This window comes from Cottoperca gobio, chromosome 21 (assembly GCF_900634415.1).
Source record: "Cottoperca gobio chromosome 21, fCotGob3.1, whole genome shotgun sequence".
Classification (NCBI taxonomy): domain Eukaryota; kingdom Metazoa; phylum Chordata; class Actinopteri; order Perciformes; family Bovichtidae; genus Cottoperca; species Cottoperca gobio.
Window position 1 is genome coordinate 13382118 of NC_041375.1, and position 19731 is coordinate 13401848.

The 19731-nt window shown below is 41.1% G+C and overlaps 1 protein-coding gene across 1 annotated transcript in view; it reads left to right on the forward strand.

Moving 5' to 3' along the window:
* lrp2a (low density lipoprotein receptor-related protein 2a) overlaps positions 1–19731 on the forward strand; it is a 46034-nt gene continuing 26303 nt past the window's right edge. Inside the window, exons 1-34 of the mRNA XM_029459377.1 lie at positions 1–19; positions 651–758; positions 1052–1174; positions 1413–1529; positions 1923–2033; positions 2154–2267; positions 2353–2469; positions 2996–3139; positions 3239–3358; positions 3760–3888; positions 4393–4562; positions 6033–6256; positions 6633–6839; positions 6987–7189; positions 7627–7767; positions 7938–8141; positions 8852–9044; positions 9838–9963; positions 10070–10200; positions 10420–10557; positions 10657–10938; positions 11056–11295; positions 12205–12324; positions 12748–12864; positions 12982–13362; positions 13709–13723; positions 14099–14347; positions 14920–15131; positions 15843–16027; positions 16126–16354; positions 16504–16681; positions 17403–17531; positions 18350–18516; positions 19075–19218. Of these exons, the coding sequence (XP_029315237.1) occupies positions 1–19; positions 651–758; positions 1052–1174; positions 1413–1529; positions 1923–2033; positions 2154–2267; positions 2353–2469; positions 2996–3139; positions 3239–3358; positions 3760–3888; positions 4393–4562; positions 6033–6256; positions 6633–6839; positions 6987–7189; positions 7627–7767; positions 7938–8141; positions 8852–9044; positions 9838–9963; positions 10070–10200; positions 10420–10557; positions 10657–10938; positions 11056–11295; positions 12205–12324; positions 12748–12864; positions 12982–13362; positions 13709–13723; positions 14099–14347; positions 14920–15131; positions 15843–16027; positions 16126–16354; positions 16504–16681; positions 17403–17531; positions 18350–18516; positions 19075–19218 (5487 nt within the window). The remainder of the gene's footprint in view (positions 20–650; positions 759–1051; positions 1175–1412; positions 1530–1922; positions 2034–2153; positions 2268–2352; positions 2470–2995; positions 3140–3238; positions 3359–3759; positions 3889–4392; positions 4563–6032; positions 6257–6632; positions 6840–6986; positions 7190–7626; positions 7768–7937; positions 8142–8851; positions 9045–9837; positions 9964–10069; positions 10201–10419; positions 10558–10656; positions 10939–11055; positions 11296–12204; positions 12325–12747; positions 12865–12981; positions 13363–13708; positions 13724–14098; positions 14348–14919; positions 15132–15842; positions 16028–16125; positions 16355–16503; positions 16682–17402; positions 17532–18349; positions 18517–19074; positions 19219–19731) is intronic.

A 19731-nucleotide genomic window follows, 5' to 3' on the forward strand; every position in this document is an offset into this window, starting at 1 on the left:
ATGGTTGCGGTACCACCCAGTACCACTATTTATTCCAATTACATTTCAGTCAGGAGCAGCATGCACCATAAATCAGGCTGTCAGAGAGACAATCAGAATTGCACATTCCTATTTGGACCTGTTTGATGGAGTGCTCTGCCACTGAACTATGCTGCCTGAATCAATCCCTCCTGGAAAACGTCAGGGAAGGTAGAGTGGTGGTACCTTATCTCTACAGATGCCACTCAGTGAAAACATCAAAAGGAGGCTCGGGATGAGTGCGGACTGAGAAGATTGTGTAACTGTCGGAGGGATGGCTGGCACGCTTGTCTCCAAGGCTTGTCAAATCTGTTAACAACATGCTTCATCAGTGGACGGCACCCCTTCCCCCTTACGCTATGTTTGTTAAATTAAATATAGAGTATTTAAAAGTGTATCAATCATCTTATTGGGACCAAATTGTTCATAGTTTTTTTAGGCTCCATGATGGACAGAATGACAAGTTTTGGACATAATTAAATAATGATAATATCATTATTAACACTTGTAATGTAATTAACATTAAAATGGCAAAAATATTGATGGATAAATGTGGATAAAAGTTCTAATGGCATGTACGGAAAAAGCTTTTAATCAAGCACTGACTCATGCAACATTTGAATTGTGTTTAGGATGCGAGTTGGGGCAGTTCCGCTGTGGGACGGGTCGATGTATACCAGATGACTGGCACTGTGACGGCACATCGGACTGTGTGGATGACTCTGATGAACGCAACTGCCGTGAGTTACTCATTATATCGCACTGTAGCTCAACATAGCACCTGAGAGGGTTGGGATCTTTAGCATAATGTTTGTTGGATGTTCCAACCTGCATTAGAAATACTCAGATCCTTTACTGGAAGCCCTGCTTTCAAAATATTTACTTAAAAAGCAGAAATATTATCAGCATATTATACTCAAACTCAAAATTGTACTAAAGTACAGTACTTGAGCAAAGGCAAGAAGTAACTTTCCCCCGCTGGATTACAGTCAACTGTTGTAAACATTGAAATGCTCTGTGTGTATTCCCACAGCTCAGGTAACATGTGATGGCAGTCACTTCGAGTGTTTGAGTGACGGCGAATGTATCCCTGATGTGTGGGTGTGTGATGATGAGGAGGACTGTGAGGATGGCTCAGATGAGAGGCAACACTGCCGTAAGTACCTTTATTCATTATTAGCAATTTAGGGAACTTCTAAATGTTTTGTGGAAATGATATCATTCCAGGATCTATACGATGTAAAGGACCAAAGTGTCTGTGGAAGTTAAGGAATGAGATACCTGTCCAGTACCTACATCTACAGTATAAGAAGATAACATTTTAAGGGCAAATTAGAACGATAATAACCTCCCTATGTGCTGCTACAGTAAGTCACTCTCAAATCTGTCCCCAGCTGGAAGAACGTGCACCAGTGGCCAGTTCAGCTGTAGTAACGGGGCATGCATCCCAGGAGAATACCGATGTGACCGTCTGGCAGACTGCTCGGATGGCTCTGATGAGAGAGACTGCCGTAAGTCTTCTCCGGGGTTGTTTCCCCCCTTTTTTTTTTTTGTATCTCAGACTCCGGTGGCATTTTAATCAATTTGTTCAGATTAAGAGGCTCGCTGACTGACAGAATGGGCCACAATATGCTTCTTGTTGTCAGAGGTTGATTGCAGATTCCTTGGTGGATTAGTCAAGCTGAAGTTCAGCTGCTATGCTATTATTGTGCCGACATGGTTAGACTCACAGCACTACACACTGTGGTAATCTCACAATTGCATGAAGAATGCTGTGGCGACTGCTGTTGTTATGGTGGTGGCGTTAAATTTTCGACGCTTATCCTTCCCCTTTGCAGAGCTTTTTACATTTTAAAAGCTACAAAGAACACAGTTGTCAGGCTGATGATGATTTAATCTTTCAGATTACCCCGAGTGTACACAGCTGAGGTGTGCCAATGGGGCCTGCTACAACCGGACCCAGAGATGTGACCTGATACTTGACTGCCGTGATGGCTCTGATGAGGCAAATTGCAGTAAGAAGCAAGACATTGTTGAGACTTCAGAAAAATGCAAGGGGAAAAGCAATACCATCCATTGCATGACGTCATCACCAAATAGATCTTTTTTGTCTTTTTCTGTTGTGTTTTCTTTAGCACAGCACTGCAATACCGGCCTGTTCCCGTGTCATAACGGGGTGTGTGTTCCTCAACGCTATGTCTGTGACCACGACGATGACTGTGGAGACCGAAGTGACGAGCTAAACTGCAGTATGTAGCCTTTCTCTACCTTCTGCCTCTATGTTCTTGGTCTCGGATCTTTTCAGTGTATTGATATTCTCCACTTCACCTGCAGCATATCCTACATGCAAAGGGAACTACTTCACCTGCCCCAGTGGCCGCTGTATCCACCAAATTTGGGTTTGTGATGGAGAGGATGACTGTGAGGACAACGCAGATGAAAAAGGCTGTGGTATGTATGCAGCAGATGGAAACCAGTTGTCTTGAATCATGTTTTTTTTGCTGTAAGGACCATAAACATTACGTCAGAACACTACAGCTCAAGCACACTGTGAACCTGATTCATCCCCAGTCTCCATGGTTTGTTTGTGCTAGCAAGACGCTATGCCTGTGCTCCTTTAAGTGTGTTATTCAAATGCCTCTTTGTGGCACAAGATCACGCAGCCCCCCAAAGGGCTTTAGAATTCCTCCACACGGCTGTGAAGAGTGTGTGTTTTTAGAGGATGGGCTGCAGTAGCCCTCTGAGCCCCCATGTGACCCCCTCAAAGCTCCACTCCCCTGCATCGATTTAAAGTGACAGTAATTTCCCCGACAATAAAGTCTTAGTCACAATTTTCTTCAGATCAGCACCACATTCCTGTCAAGACACGGCTGCCTCACACATAAATTATCTTTTAATTCTCAACACTCTGTCAGGAAAACTTTTTTCTCCCATTTTTTATGTGTTAGCCTAAACAAAGAATTTGTTTTGTCTGCAGATAATGTACCGCAGGACTGTTACCCAGGAGAATGGCCCTGTCCATCCTCTGGCCTGTGTATCCCCATGGATCAGCTGTGTGATGGGACGGCTCACTGTCCCGACGGAGAGGATGAAACTAACACCACTGCTGGACGCAACTGCAGTCAGTGCAATCACAACTACACATGAGGACATCTAATATCACAGAAACTGTAGCTATTGAAGTATATTCGTTCATTATTGTGGTTTCTGTATTGATCAGGTATCTGGAGATGTGCCTCTCTGAGCTGTGAGCATCGTTGTCATGCTTCCCCTGATGGAGGAACCTGTTCTTGTCCTTCTGGATATATTGTCAATATCAACAATAGTCGCTCATGTATAGGTATATATCCTTCAATTACTTAATTTACCTACCTTTGCCCAACGATTGAGATTGTTTCTTATAATAAATTGAGATGTCAAATGCTTGTCCATGTAATAGAAAGTCTACTTTGGCTCATACATGAGATAAGCAGTAGCTTGTGCTAGAAACCTTTTCGGTTCTATATACTGGACCCCCCTTTTTTTTGTGGTTTGACTAGATCTTGAAGTGCACATAAAAGCTGTTTTAGTACAGTGCACATATAGTTTTGAATCATAGCTACATTTTAAAAGAAATGAGGGGGAAGGATAAGAACGTTTTGTTGATTCACACCTTATTACAGCGGTTTGTTGTCAAAATGTGCAAACTAAACAAATCAGTGTTTAATCCTCATCCACTGTGATTTTGATTTCATGCTGAAGACTTTGACGACTGTTCGATGTGGGGCGTGTGTGACCAGCTGTGTGAGGACCGCATCGGCTCCCATCGCTGCAGCTGTCGAGAGGGCTACTTCCTGGAGCAGCACAGATACTGCAGAGCTGATGTCTCAAGTGAGTGTCATTTCCTCTCTGTTTGAACAGATTCCCTTACATACATGTATGCTCAGATTTGAGATGTGTGAACGATCCATCTAAATGAGGGCCATTAGCATAGCCCCCTTTTCCCGTTTGCCAACCACTGTGGCTCCTTTTCTGAGCGTCTGCACTTCTTTCTGGTGCATTGTTGCGTACCGAATGTTGTTTTAGTTAGTCGCTTGCCTTTGTGGAACATAGAAAGAGTGTTGACTGAGAGGCTGACCTCTCTGCCTTTAGCTTTAGTGAAAAGAGTGTGTAATGATAGTGGCTAGAAAGTACTCTACCTTCATTAGTCTGACTCAGGGATCTGAATTAATGTGCTACATTCTGTAAATTTCCACTGATATTCTAGTTGAGCATGCGTACTACCGAATTGATTTCTGCTGTAATGCAAATGAGGTTTTTAGTTCTAACCTGACAATTTTAAATGTTTTTTTTATGCTGGGTCTTTAATTAGCTGTATTTTGTTTTCTGCTACAGCTGGAGTCCCTTCCTTGATATTTTCTAATGGCAGAGACCTGCTAATAGGTGACATCCACGGCAACAGTCTGCGCACTTTGGTTCATTCACAGAACAGAGGGGTTGCAGTGGGAGTGGACTTCCATTATAATCTCCATAGGATCTTCTGGACTGATACCATTCAGAATAAGGTACTGTATTTACTTAATCCAATATATCCAATAAATGTGACCGCAGTGTTTGTCCTAAAGCATTACCTTTGATGAAATATTGTCATGCCTGGGTAGGAGTTTCCGGGAGTAGAATACTTTCTTGTTTGAGGAAATACTTGAGTTAGTCTGGAGCTGGCCAGGATGGAATTCTTTCAGTTATCCTGTAAAATATCAGCAATGTTGATACTATAATAATGGGATACCTGCTGGCTCCTTCGCGGCTGGGTCATAATGAAGGGAAGTAGATGTGGAATGGAATCCAAATGGCCTAATCTTGAAACCTGTCCGATAGGCTGGTATGATGTTCACATACCAGGGTGCAATTTTTGTAACTCGATCTTGTTCGTAGTAATCATGCAGTATTTATTTTCTGTAGCACCGTCCATCTATATGCATTCTTTGGCCAGCTAAAAACTCTTTGTTCAGCCTATGCTTTGGCTCCTCGAATGTTTGAACTGCAGCCACAGAGCTGAAAGGCTAGGACGTATCTCTTACTGGGCATCTGTGTGTATCAGCCACCTCCATGGCAGCATGTTCAATTAAAAGTAGGGAAAGCACAAACAGGGCATGTGAATGGCACCAGAAAGGCTAAACTATCAGGCTATTTCCACATCTTCAGTTTCTCTTTAAACAGGTCAGTTGAAAATCCTGCTTTTTAGACGTCTGGATCTTGTTTCAAAAGAAGCAGAGCTCTTACAAGCATTAACTCCCTAACCAGCTGCATGGTGCCAAGGCTTCCAGTCTGAGAAACTATTGCCATAATACAGCAAATAATCTCTCTATCAGCCTTTTTCTACTTCCTAAAATGTGTTTCTCATTGTTATTTTTACATTCATGCCTGTGACAGCTGTTGAATGCCTTTCAATTCATCCTCTTTCTTGATGCTTTTCCTGCCACAAATCCCCTTTTAAAGCAGTTTCAATTTAAGCGATGGGGGACAAAATCCTGGGGGTCTATGTGATGTGTAAATATTTATTCCAAAATTCAACCAAGGCTAATATAAGATTTCAGCAGTCTGAGTGAAACAAATGAAGTTGCTGTATTTCAAAAATGTATTCTTTTTGTGCAAAATTCCCTTGTTGCGTTGCTGTCCATTTGCAGTGGCTCAGTAAGGAAGCACTGTCTGTTAAACTTTGGAAAGATGCCCTCATTATTTTTTTTACTGGGACGATTGAAGCCTAAAAGCCTTCTAAAGCTACATTTAAGAAGTAAGTTTAATACTTACATTGAAAACGATTTAAGAAGGGATCTCTTTGTGGCCAGCATGAACAGAGGGAACAATTACATTAACCAATTACACTTTAAATGTACCTACAGGAATGTGAGTATTGTATTAGGATACACTTGAAAAAATGTGAACTTATCTTTTAATATCTTCCCTCGATTTTCTTGAAGCAGCGACCACCTAAGAGCTAATTTCCTGACAACAATGGTGTCTTCTGTGTACAGGTGTTTTCTGTGGATATGGACGGTTCCAATATGCAGGTGGTTTTAAATGTATCAGTTGACTACCCCGAGAACTTGGCGGTGGATTGGGTGAACAATAAACTGTATGTGGTGGAGTCCAGCGTCAACAGGATCGACATGGTGGACTTTGATGGAAGTAACCGGGTCACACTCATCACTGAAAACCTTGGAAACCCAAGAGGACTGGCGGTGGACCCCACTGCCGGGTAAGCACATCTCCCAGTTTCCATCCATTCATCTAAGCATGCATTCCCAAACCCCACATACAGTATCTGTAGTGCTCCATTGGCGTGGAATAATGGGGGGTGTGTGTGAGATTAGCAGATTGCCCTGGGTGGATTAGTGAGGAGCAATGTAAGTGATGACCCTCATTGTAATCCAATAGTATAGTTCAAGAGGGGGAGGAGAGCCAGGTGGCTACAGATAAATTGCTTATCGGAAATGAATGTGCTTGTATTTGGTGAGATGCGCAGCCACCCACCTGGGAACATAATGTGACAATGTGGATGCTAGACTTAATTAACGAGAGGAATGTCTTTTTTCTCAAGAGAATATGTGTAATGTTTTCACTGTCTTTCACAGGTATATGTTCTTCTCAGATTGGGAGGCAGTGAATGGACAACCAGGCCTGGAGCGGGCCTTCATGGATGGCACTAACCGTTATGGGATTATTGGGAGTAAATTAGGCTGGCCAGCTGGTATCACACTGGACATAGAAGCCAAGCGCATCTATTGGGTTGACAGTCGCTACGACTACATTGAAACGGCAACATATGATGGCCTTCATAGGTAAATTATGTTGTGTGTTATTCCGCAGAAATAACACAGCGTAAAACATAAAAGCACATCTCCAAGAATTCTGTGGGGTAAACAAGTAGAAAGGCCCATGCATTTATATTTTAATAAATCAATGTTCTCAACATTTGTTTTGTATAGAAAAACTGTGGTCCATGGAGGAGCAGTGATCCCACACCCATTTGGCATCAGTCTGTTTGAGCACTATGTCTATTTCACGGACTGGACCAAGATGGCCGTGATGAAAGCCAACAAGTTCGCTGACAGCAGTACTCAAGTTGTTTTCAATACATCTCAGACTCCACACGGAGTAGCAGTGATACATCATCTGAAACAGCCATATGGTAAATCCATCAATGAGACAAATGTGTCTTCTTCAGAGTGTAGCAGCTCACAGTATAATGTCAATAGATAGAGGCTTCAAATCAGCCCAGTGGGTTGTCTACCTCTTCCTGCACTGAATATTATTTGTTATCTTTGTGTATTTTTTAATTATATATATTTTTTAAATAAACTTAAATTAACCCAGATTCTCAGAGCCATTACTAGCTATAGTTGGTTACAGCAATTAATCGTCCCAGGTTCAATTACGGTCCTTGGGACCTTTGTTGCAAGTCATACGCCTTTCTTTTCCCCTGATTTCTGTCTATACACTGTCAAATAAAGGTAACATGCAAAACAAAGATCTTTTTTAAAAAGCTATAGTTAAAGAAAATCTGAATCTGTTATAAATTTCCTACAACTTTGCCAGTTACTGAATTGTTTTTGTTTTTTTCTCCAGTCCTAAACCCTTGTGGTGTAGACAGAGGTGGATGTGAGCAGATCTGTGTTCTGAGTCACAGGAGTGACAATGGAGGACTGGGTTACCGCTGCAAATGTCGCATGGGCTACGACCTCCATGCTGATGGCAAGCAATGTTTTGGTAAGAGAAAACAAGAGTTTCTTATAGCTGAAGTGAAAATTATACTTAACATCCTAAAGAAGTTATGCTTCACCCGAAACTCACCTCTATCTTGTTTAACCCTTTCTTTTGTGCTATGATGTTTTTGTGAGGCTGAGTATCTTTCTTGTTTTCTGATTTCCTATCTCCAGCTGTGAGGCAGTTTCTGTTGTTCTCCAGCCAGCTGGCCGTGAGAGGGATCCCCTTTAACCTCTCTACTCAAGAAGACGTCATCCTGCCCATCACTGGATCACCGTCCTACTTTGTCGGGGTGGATTTTAGTGCTGAAGAAGATGCCATCTTCTTCTCAGACACAGCCAAAGATATTATCTATAAACAAAAAGTGGATGGGACTGGTGAGCATCTTGTCGGTCACTCTAGCTTTGTTTGTTCAGAATATCCTGCTCACATTCACAGCATAACAATTGCATAATAGCAAACGGAAAGACATGGTGTAGTGTTAAAAAACGATCAGCAGCTAATATGTTTCCAGTATTTCCCCTGTGCTTACATCCTTGGATAATTTCTTTCCTTGCAGAGAGCTCTACCATGTGATTCAGCCAGGCTTATACAGGGAGTTAAGGGAGTGCCTGATGGGGCCGACTGGTACTATGGGGGAGGGAGTGGACAGGAGTATAGACAGTGGAAAAGAAACATAAAATCAACTTACATCTTAAACTAATGACCTGAAAATAAGTAGGGCAGACTAATCTAAAATGTTTTACCAAGCAGTTTTGACATGTAGTTTCAAATCTATCACCTAAACTGTGGAAAGTAGTTACTAATGTCAGCAAGGAGTCCCACCACACACACACACACACACACACACACACACACACACACACACACACACACACACACACACACACACACACACACACACACACACACACACAAAAAGAAAAGAAACGCCACTGCTCTGATCAGTGATGTTGTTTTTGGAGCTGCTCTAGTTCTTTCCGTCCCGTCCACATGAGGAAAATGCAAGCTGACAGCCTATTTATTTGAATGTGTTCCTCTTTCATCTCTGTGTTAAACGGTGGTCTGACTGCTTTGATCTGCACAGGCAGGGAGGTACTGGCTGCCAATAGAGTGGATGGAGTGGAGGACCTGGCTTACGACTGGATTTCAAAAAACCTCTACTGGACAGACCCGCGATACAGGAGCATATCTGTCATGAAGCTAGCAGATAAATCCAGGAGAACCATCATACGTAACCTCAACAACCCTCGGGCCATCGTGGTGCATCCTCCCATTGGGTAAATCAATAAAAGACAATAGAATTGATAGTTTTTTTGTGACTTGAAGCAAATATTAGTATTTCTTTGAAAACTCCTCCACAGAGAGGTTTTGTTGATAATGCATGATCAACTATAAAACTATAAAAAAAACTTTTAATGCTCGTAGGGATTTAGTGGGACTCAGACTTTGCCTGCAAAGCCTTAGCAATGTAATTTTATAGGGCAATATTCCTGCTCACTATGTCATGACACTCCCCTATTGTATCTGAATAAAACAGCCCACGTGCACTGAATGTTCTACATTGAATATACTTAAATCTGTCAAATAAATTTAAAATAAGCAAATAGCTTAAAAGTATACAAGAGATGTTCATTGTATGTGTTGACATTATAGTAAATATATATATAGCTGTCGATCATGTGACCGCGTTATTTATAGCTTTCTGCGGTTTCTGAAAAATCAACCATGTATGTCGGGTAAGACACCTTAAGATGTGCTCAGCCATTGAAAAGAGTCCTCAAATGAAACCTGCCACCTGATAAAAGGAATCTTTATTTCGAACAAGCTGCCTCAAAGTCATAAGGCCTCTGTGTCCAACAGCTCAGATTAGTTCAGCGTGAAGGGCAGTATTGTCGTGAACACTAAGAAGTTGGCTTAAACAGTAAAGCTCTATAACGTGGAAGTATCCACAAATAAAACATAAAAAGGGTTTATGTCACCAAGATACAGAAGATGTTTCAAAGAATTCAAAATAGGTACATTTTAAATGAAATGTGACATTGATGCTTGTCGTTTATCTGACTTTCACAGGTATATTTTTTGGACTGACTGGTACCGGCCAGCGAAGATTATGAGGGCTTGGGGTGACGGGTCACATGCCCTGTCTATTGTAAACACTACTCTCGGCTGGCCAAATGGCCTAGCTATTGACTGGAGGTGAGACAAACATTTGTTATTGTTTTCCCATAACTCACAGGTTCCCTGACAGCCTTTGTGACTGTGCTTATTTAAACTCTTGCTCTTTGCTTTGATTTCCACCCAGCTTAATGCGTCTGTATTGGGTGGATGCTTTCTTTGACAAAATTGAGCACAGCAATTTCGATGGACAGAACAGGATTTCTTTGGATCGCATAACCCAGATCTCCCATCCATTTGGTCTCACCATTTTTGAAGGTAATACATCGTGACATAAACAACAAACTGCCTATTAGGTTCCAGTAAAGGATCATGTATATAATCAAAAATAAAGAGGGAGTTTATTTCACTGGCTTTCACTTGAACTGTTGTTTGTAAGTTTTGCTTTAATGATGGTCATTTCAAAAGAGCAATCACTGTTACCAGGAGGTGATGAAAGATCAACTAACTGAGCTCTTTTGCTCCTGTCCCTTGAAGGCTATGCATATTTCACTGACTGGCGCCTGGGTGGCATTGTACGTGTGCGCAAGACCGATGGTGGGGAGATGGTCATAATCAGAAGAGGAATCAGCCACATCATGCACGTCAAGTCTTTCAACTCCAACGCTCAGATTGGTCCGTAGCTTTATTCACTCCACTCCACTACTCATGCGTGACTGAGGCTCACACTTGTCAGTCATATTCCTGGTAATTACGTTCCACTTTCCTTCTCAGGTTCCAACCTCTGCAACAGGCAGACAAATCCTAATGGAGACTGCAGCCACTTCTGCTTCCCAGCCCCAGACTCACAGAGGGTGTGTGGCTGTCCGTACGGCATGAAGCTTTTGCCCAACCACCAGACGTGTGTGGAAGACCCTTCCAGTGAGCCCCCCACACTGCAGTGCGGAGCCAACTCCTTCTCCTGTGGCAACGGCAAATGTGTCCCAAACAGCTACAGATGCGACGGTGTTGACGACTGCCATGACAACAGTGATGAAGTCAACTGTGGAATTAACAGTAATGCTTTTTGTTTTGTAAATGTACTCTAATATACTTGCTCAAACTGACTAACTGACTTTATTTGTATTCAGTTTAATATTATATTTTAATCAAGATCATCATCTCTATTTTCAGACACCACTTGCTCCCCCTCTGCATTCACCTGTGCCAATAAGCACTGTGTGCCTACGAAATGGCGCTGTGATGGGCACAACGACTGCTTTGATAACAGTGATGAGTACAACTGCCCTACGCAGGTGCCTGGAACGTGCGCTGCTAATCAGTTCACCTGTGCCAACCACCGCTGCATCCCACATACCTGGCGTTGTGACACTGATAATGACTGTGGGGACAGTTCAGATGAAGCTGACTGCCGTGAGTATCCCTATTGAGGCTAGACAATGTGCATATGTTGAATGCGCCACCTATGTTAGGTTCCCTAATAGTTTGGTGTAGTTCATATTTATACATATGTATATACAAAAGGCCGAAAAATTTAAGAAAAAAGTTAAAACATTATGCAGGAAAGGTTAGAAACCAAAAATGGCTTATGAAGATATCTTCCTGATTAATATCAATAGTCATAGTTCTTAAAAGAAAGATGATAAAAAACAAAGATTGCATGAGTCATCAAAGTTTCAAGGTAAAACAAAATTGATAGAAATGTGCAATTTACCAAGAAGTTCATGTTTATAAGTTGAGATACGTAACAATGAAAGCCATCAAGTGTTTTACATCTTTGCTAATACGATTCATTTTAAGATTTTCTTTCTATAACGATAATGTAGATAATGATTGTAGTGATGCAAGTCGCATGTTCCAAAGAGATGGTCACCTTCAACGTATATTTATCAAGAAAAGTCTGACAATATGGAGACAATGAAAGGCTAGCATTTTAGCTTGTAGACTCAAAAAAGTACAAAAGTATTGGCATAAAAAATGAAAGTACCTCATTATGAAGACTAATGTGTATTATACAACTTGATTATAATCAACTTTAATATTGCAGCTGGTACTTTATGTACTGCCGTGTATCTTAAACTGAAATATGTCATCGTTTATTTGATGATAATATTTCTGCAAAGTAACTTAAGTTATCCAATGAATGTAAGTATAATATTTGCCTCTGAGATGTTGTGGAGTAGAAGTATAAAGTTGCATAAAATGGAAATAATCAAGCAAAGTGCAAGCGCCCCAAAATTGTCTTGTGTACAGCACTTAACTAAATGTACTTAGTTACTTTCCTCCACTGCTCATATAGTGTTTAACACTTTGTGTTGACAGATCTGGGAAACACATGCTATCCAGGACAGTTTCAGTGTCCAGACCACCGCTGCATAGACCCCAACTATGTCTGTGATGGGGACAGGGACTGTGCGGATGGAACGGACGAGCAGGGTTGCAGTGAGTATCTTTCTGGGTTACAGTTTTCCCTGGACATGCTCTTAGTCGCCCGGTGCTCTCTAACATAACATATCACAAGTCTTTTTACACAAGTTCTGCTGATATGTTTTAAAACTACTGAAAGGAGTTGCTTCTGCCTCTCACTTTTAGATATTGTGAATTGAAGCTTCATCCGACACTTCCCAATAAAGAATGAATTCCTTTGTTCCTTCATTCATGTGTTCAGCACCCACGCATGTTTGTACTAGCTAAACATGCTCAAGAAGTTATAGAGGTCAATTGATTGCTCTATAAAATTGAACAATCCTCTTAGTTTATTCATCTCATTACTTTGCACAACAGTTGAGCTCAGCATACATACACAACTGCAAAAATATTATATAGAATATCAGCTTTAACATATTCTACTGGATTTTTCTTCAGTCTACAACTGCACTGCAATTGAGTTCAAGTGCTCCAGTGGTCACCAGTGTATCAACTCCTACTACCGATGTGATGGAGTCTTCGATTGCAGCGATCGCTCAGATGAGCAAGGCTGTCGTAAGTATTTTAAATAAGGCCTTTGGTCATCGGTCACATTACTGAAGCATTACTCTGTCATGCATAATTATGTATACGGTTGATAATATACTGTATTTACATTTTCTCTAATTTCAGCTACTAGGCCCCCAGGGATGTGCCACCATGAGAGTGAGTTCCAGTGTCAGTCAGACGGGAGCTGTGTGCCGTCTACATGGGAGTGCGATGGTCATCCAGACTGTGAGGACGGCAGCGACGAACACCATGCCTGCCCACCTCGCACCTGCCCCTCCTCACTCTTCCGCTGTGACAACGGCAACTGTGTGTTGCGTAGCTGGATCTGTGATGGGGACAACGACTGCAGGGACATGAGCGATGAAAGAGACTGTCCCACGCCGCCTTTCCGATGTCCAAGCTGGCAGTGGCAGTGCCCCGGCCACAGTTTGTGCATCAACCTCACCACAGTGTGTGACAACACTCCCGACTGCCCCAATGGTGCTGACGAGTCTCCTCTCTGCAGTAAGTCTGATCTCTGCTTTCTTTGTCAGCCAGGAAAATGTTCTTCATCTTTCATAAATACGTGATTGTTTTATTAAATGTCCATGTCTGCTGGTCTCCTCAAATTCAATAAAGATTTCTCATCCCCTGACAAACAGGATCAAACTCTCCGATGATTTGAATTTAGTTTGACAATCCTCTTATATTCTATAAACAAGCCCGTCATTTCACAGAAATGTCATTGTTGTTGTTGTGGTTGTGTTTGTCTCTGGATTTTTGTGTTAAAATCATGCATGTGTGTGATTTGTCCTGTATTAACCTGAAAATGATCTGTGATTTCCTTCCTTGCCTTTCTCACTACTTTCAGACGAGCCTTTGCCAGGTAGGAACAAACTCTCAATCATTGGTAGAAATGCTGGACATAGTTTTGATTCATTTTCAAAAAACACAGTATCCTAATTAACTATTTTATTTGTAAATTTGTTTCAAAACATAATCAAAGAAAACAAATGTTGTTAGTAGAGTGTGTGTGGTAAATATAATCTTCGAAAACATAAAAAAAGGTTCTGGCTCAGAGTAGCACTTCTGTTCTGTACTGATGTAATCAGTGCTTTGTTGTTCATTAATTATAATTGGAACATGAGTATTAATTGCATTATTTGGTAGATTTTGCATTTGTGTTGTATGAGTTATCATTTACTTGGTTTGATTTTCCATTTTTGGGTTCTGAATTGTGCTTTCCCTTCTTTCAATCCAGATCAGGAGAGCTGTTCTGACAACAACGCTGGCTGCACCCACGGTTGTATCCAAGGGCCCTTTGGCGCCCAGTGCACATGCCCTGTGGGCTATCAGCTGAGCAATGACTCCAAAACCTGTGAGGATATCGATGAGTGTAATCCCCCCGGACTATGTAGCCAGCACTGCTTTAATGAGAGAGGCTCTTTCCGCTGCCACTGCCAGGATGGTTACACTCTCGAGGCAGACCAGCGTACCTGCAAGGCCTCAGGTGAGGAGGGATATGGCTTAAACCTTCTTTGCAGGGAACATATTGCTCTTCTGGTAGTTATAAATAACAGCCTATAAGTTCATATTGTAATAAAAATAGGAAATGGGCTAATTATCAGTCCAACAGTGACATGGATGCCTATAGAGCGCATATTTTATGGATGAATGGGCTGCGATAAAGGGAGAGCTGGGCCACCGGACTACGAGACGGACACACCATCTTTCTTCTCCCATGTCTCTCCTTGCTGCTCTGATTACTTTAGATAACACAAATAACATATATGTCACTCACTGACCATCACTGGTGTAATTAGCAGCAACAAAGGGCTGTTTATGGGGGAGCGTGCCTGACATGAGCTCCTCTCCCATACAGATAACCTGCTGAAAGGCTTTGCAATACAATAGGTCATTATTTGGACAAAAGTGCATTCCCCGAGGATTGCCATTTGAGTAGGGTCTATTAAACAGTCCTGGTGTGTAGTTGTGGTTGACATGCAGAAGCTGATAAGTGCCCTTATTAGCATGAGAATGGACATGAAAAATAGGTAACGGAGATTTGATGTCTGTTTGCAGATTCTCGTCAGGCGTTCTTGCTAGTAGCCAGTCGGAATCAGATTGTGCAAGATGACATAACCGCTCAGCCCAATGTGGTCCGCTCACTGGTTCGAGACGGACGCAACATCGTGGCCCTAGACTTTGACTCGGCCACTGACCGTGTGTACTGGTCCGACACGAGCCAGGACAGAATCTGGAGTGCTAACAGGAATGGCAGTGACAGGACTGTGGTGAGTTGGTTTGTTCTGTAACACTTTCCATGACGCCTGTGTATATAACCCATTATAAACATACTTATAATGCATTATTATCTTCTTATAGAACTCTATAATCATAGTTATAAGCACTCATTAAAAAGCACTTCATAATGACTTATAATGTCAAGTATCATAGTACTTCATGATTGCTGGTCACTCACTGACATTTTAGATTTAATGATATTTTAGCAAACAATAGCACACAATGACCTATTATAACTGGGACTTATAACGTGCTTGTAATGTATGATATCTGCCTATACTTCACTTAAATCACCCATTGACTACTTGGAGTAATTTATAATGACATTATAATGCATTATAACGGTGATTATATATATATGCATTATAAAAAGATTAGAATGTATTATAACTATTGGAATTATAATGCACTATGATCCGTGTATGAGTGACAATTATGTAGTATTATGATACTAGACCTTATAAGTCATGACAAAATGTTTTAGAATTATTGTTACAAAGCATTATGAATATGTATGAGAGCAGATTATAATGCATTATAAGAACATTTATAATGCATTATAGACATGGGGGTCAGAGAAAGTGTTAGGTTTGTTCTTTTTTGTCACCACGGACATATTGTTGCACAACATTTTGTGTTTATTCACAGCTTAATTGTTGAATCAGTGAACATATTTAACTAAGAATGAGTCTTGTGGACAGATATTTGACAGTGGAGTGACTGTAACAGAAAGCCTTTCTGTGGACTGGGTGGGCAGGAACCTGTACTGGACTGACTACGTCTTGGAGACTATTGAAGTGTCTAAACTGGATGGCACTCACCGCACTGTATTAGTCAGTGAAAATGTCACCAATCCCCGAGGCCTGGTGCTGGACCCGAGGGACAGGTAAGTGACGCACTTAGAAACAAGTTGGTTTTAAAGCTTGGAATGTAATGCACATTATGGTTTCTGCTTTTCACTATAAAGACATTTTTATTTTGCAGCGCTCACCTGATGTTTTGGACTGACTGGGGCAGGAACCCTCGCATTGAGAGGGCCAGCATGGACGGCAAGTTGAGGACTGTTATCATAAACAACAAGCTGTACTGGCCCAATGGTCTAACCATAGACTATCCAAACAATATGTTGTACTTTGCTGATGCCTACTTGGATTTCATTGACTACTGCGACTATAACGGCAACAACAGGAAGCAAGTCCTGGCCAGTGACCTGGTGAGTGTATGACAAGGCAGATTTTCTGAATCATCTGTAGAAATATGATTTATGTTGATAATCTAAAAGTGAACACAAGCACATTCAATTTCCTTTTGAATAGCATGTGTAAGACACACTTTCTTTCTTTTGCTACTCTCTGTGAAAAGGTACTGCAACATCCCCACGCAATTACCGTTTTTGAGGATTTTGTGTATTGGACCGACAGATACATCAACCGTGTGATGCGAGCCCATAAGTGGCACGGGGGGAACCAGACAGTGATGCTTTTCAACCTCCCTCAGCCCATGGGTCTGGTGGCAGTGCACCCAGCCAGGCAGCCGGCAGGTATGGCAAAGACATGCTACATCAGCAAGCTGCATCAGTATTACAGCTGATGTTGACCATTGTGTTGGTGCCCTATAGTGGTGGTTCTTGTATATTGATAATGATGCCAATATGCAGCAGGTCTATTGTTTTTGTAAATACATTTAAAGGGACAGTTCACCCCAAAAGCCAAAAATACATATTTGTCCTCTTACCTGTAGTGCCATTTATCAACCGTGAGCTGGCAGTGTCGATTAGTGATACGGTTGTCGAGTGTAGTTCGGTAGCAAGAAAATAGTTCCTACATGAACTTATTTTGAGTAAGTAGGTCATGGTTTCTGCAAAGAGACATTGCTGTAACTTTGTTACATTACATTACATTACAGTTCATTTAGCTGACGCTTTTGTCCAAAGCGACTTACAATAAGTTGCAAACAATCATGAGGATAAAACTCCGAACACCAAGAATCTTGTAAGTACATGAATGTAATGTCATTTTTGTTGGTCTAGTTCCATTATATTGAAGAGGAGGCACACATCTCTACGGCCGATATCTCCAACACTCGATAACTCACACGAAAAACCATCTAGAATGATAAATAGCATTATGGGGTGAGAGCAAAACTATGTCAGTTTTGATTTGAGGGTGAATTGTCCCTATAAGAATAATGCTAGAGAACCTGTGAAGATGCTCTGTTGACTCTTTGTGTGTATGAATGTCTATTTGTGTGACAATTCCTAGGTGAAAATCAGTGCTTGAGAAGTCCCTGTACTCATATCTGCCTGCTTTCTGCTGTGGGACCGAGTTACTACTCATGTGCCTGCCCCTCAGGCTGGACACTGGCAGCAGACCAAATCACCTGCACCAGAGGTATGCATCCTGCCAAACGGAGGAAAACACTCATCACTCAGTTTGATGAAAAAGGAAGTTGGGTCAGATGCAGTTGATAAGTTGATGTACTCATAAGGTATTCATCTTAGCTGTGGTTAAACCTGTAATTGGAAAAGGTGGTTTTGCATGCTTTATTTGCAGCCATCTCAATGTTGGTAAGCGGAGAAATCTTTGAAAGCACTATTAAAGATCGATCCAGGTCCTTGTCAACAGTCTTCCATTTAGACTCTCTTGTAAACTGCTGTTCCAGTCATAAATATAAACAGATAGAATCATATAAGCATGTCTTTCAAGGTCTTAAGGAGACAAGGGACCTTTAGTTCAAAGTCCAAGGAGTCCTCCTTAGGTCAACAGCTTAACTCATCTCAGGTTTCAGCCCATTCAAGTCAAGCAGAACACAGTCTCCCCCTGAGGCCAACGATTATCCAAGAATGAAAATGCCCCACAACCATTCATTGATTCTAATCTCTGATGACAAAGCAAATCAGATGTTGAAACAACTTTCACCAGTCAATCCTCTTCATAGAAAGGCCTGTTAGCAACCTATTTTGCACCAGGTATAATACACTGAAACACATGGGCTGAATCCATATTAAGGAAACATGGTCTCCGAGCTCTGTTTAAGAATTTGTTACGTAACTTTTAAAGTACTAAGTTATTCACAGCATTGAGGAAAAGTGTAGCTCGAGGTTAGGTTTTTGTTTGTTGTTTTACTGTTAGAGAAGCAGTTTGAAAATGTATTTTTACAGTAGGACACTGTTTATTCCCTGCTTTTGCATTATCGTTTTTACTTGTAGTTGAAGATCCTTTCCTGGTGGTTGTGAGAGACAGCATCATCTATGGGATTTCCTTGAACCCAGATGACAAAACTAATGATGCTATGGTCCCTATCGCTGGGCTTCACAATGGATACGATGTTGACTTTGATGACAACGAACACACCATCTACTGGGTGGAGCACCCGGTAAGTCACAGTTCAGTTCAGAAGAGCTTAGGGTTGAAGATATAATATGTAACAGTTCTGCATTAAAATGTCTAAAAACAACTAGATATATGTATTTGTTGTTGAGTTGTGTACTTACATTATCCCAAATGTTACAAACCTAGAGAAATCTGTCATTTTAATCAATGTAACGGTCCACATGCGTCAGTATTGGGGTTGTCAGTCAGAAGCTGTCATGAATTTACTTTTTTTTTTGTTTTAAGCCACATTTGTAAGCAACTGCAGATAATTCGGCTCCCGGTAAAAACCTCATGAACGATGAACAATGAAGGAATACTTAACGGGAGAAGCTGACAATGACAGCAATGGTGGACAAGACAAAAATTCCCTTGACGTCTTTTGCTATTGTTTTGTTTAAGAGATCCCGAGTGGCAGAAAATTACATATTGTGCTTTTAACGGTAAAAAATACTCAATAAAAACTCAATTCAAGCATGCTGGGAATATATAACACAAGATCCACTCAACACGTCCACATTTAGCAGTGGTTGGGATTAATCTGTCTTCCTTTGTCCACCAGGGTGAGATCCACAGGGTCAAGTCGGATGGTACTAACAGGACAGAGTTTGCCCCCGCAGCCATCCTCGGTTCTCCTGTCGGCCTGGCCTTAGACTGGATTACAGAAAATCTGTACTACACAAATCCAGCTACACAGTCTATAGAGGTAAGAAAAAATAATACTTTCTTGTGTTGTTGTTTTCCTATAATTACTGACTTTAACTAAGATAGGAAAACCAAAAATAAGTGTGAATAAGGGCAGTGTCACATAGGGGTGTAAGAAAATAATAATACACTTGAGTATCTTATATTATATGATATTTGGTTTTGTGATACTGTATCGATTCTCACTGTATTGATTTCTTATAAATTCTTAGCAATAGTTAAATATATATATATATATATATATATATATATACAGTCTGTATGTACTTTCACTGTCTACTGTCACTGATCAGATTGCACAAAAAGTTGTGCTGTGATATTGGATGTAACGGGGACACTTTTTCAGATTTTATGCATATGGGAGTGTGTTCTTTATACTATAACAGTTTGCCAATTAGATTAAAAAAATACCAATGTATCGCCTTGCTTACAGTATCGCAATATATTGAATCTTAACCCCAGATTCCTACCAATACACAGCGTTAGTGTCAGTGTCAAAGCGTTTTCTTACACA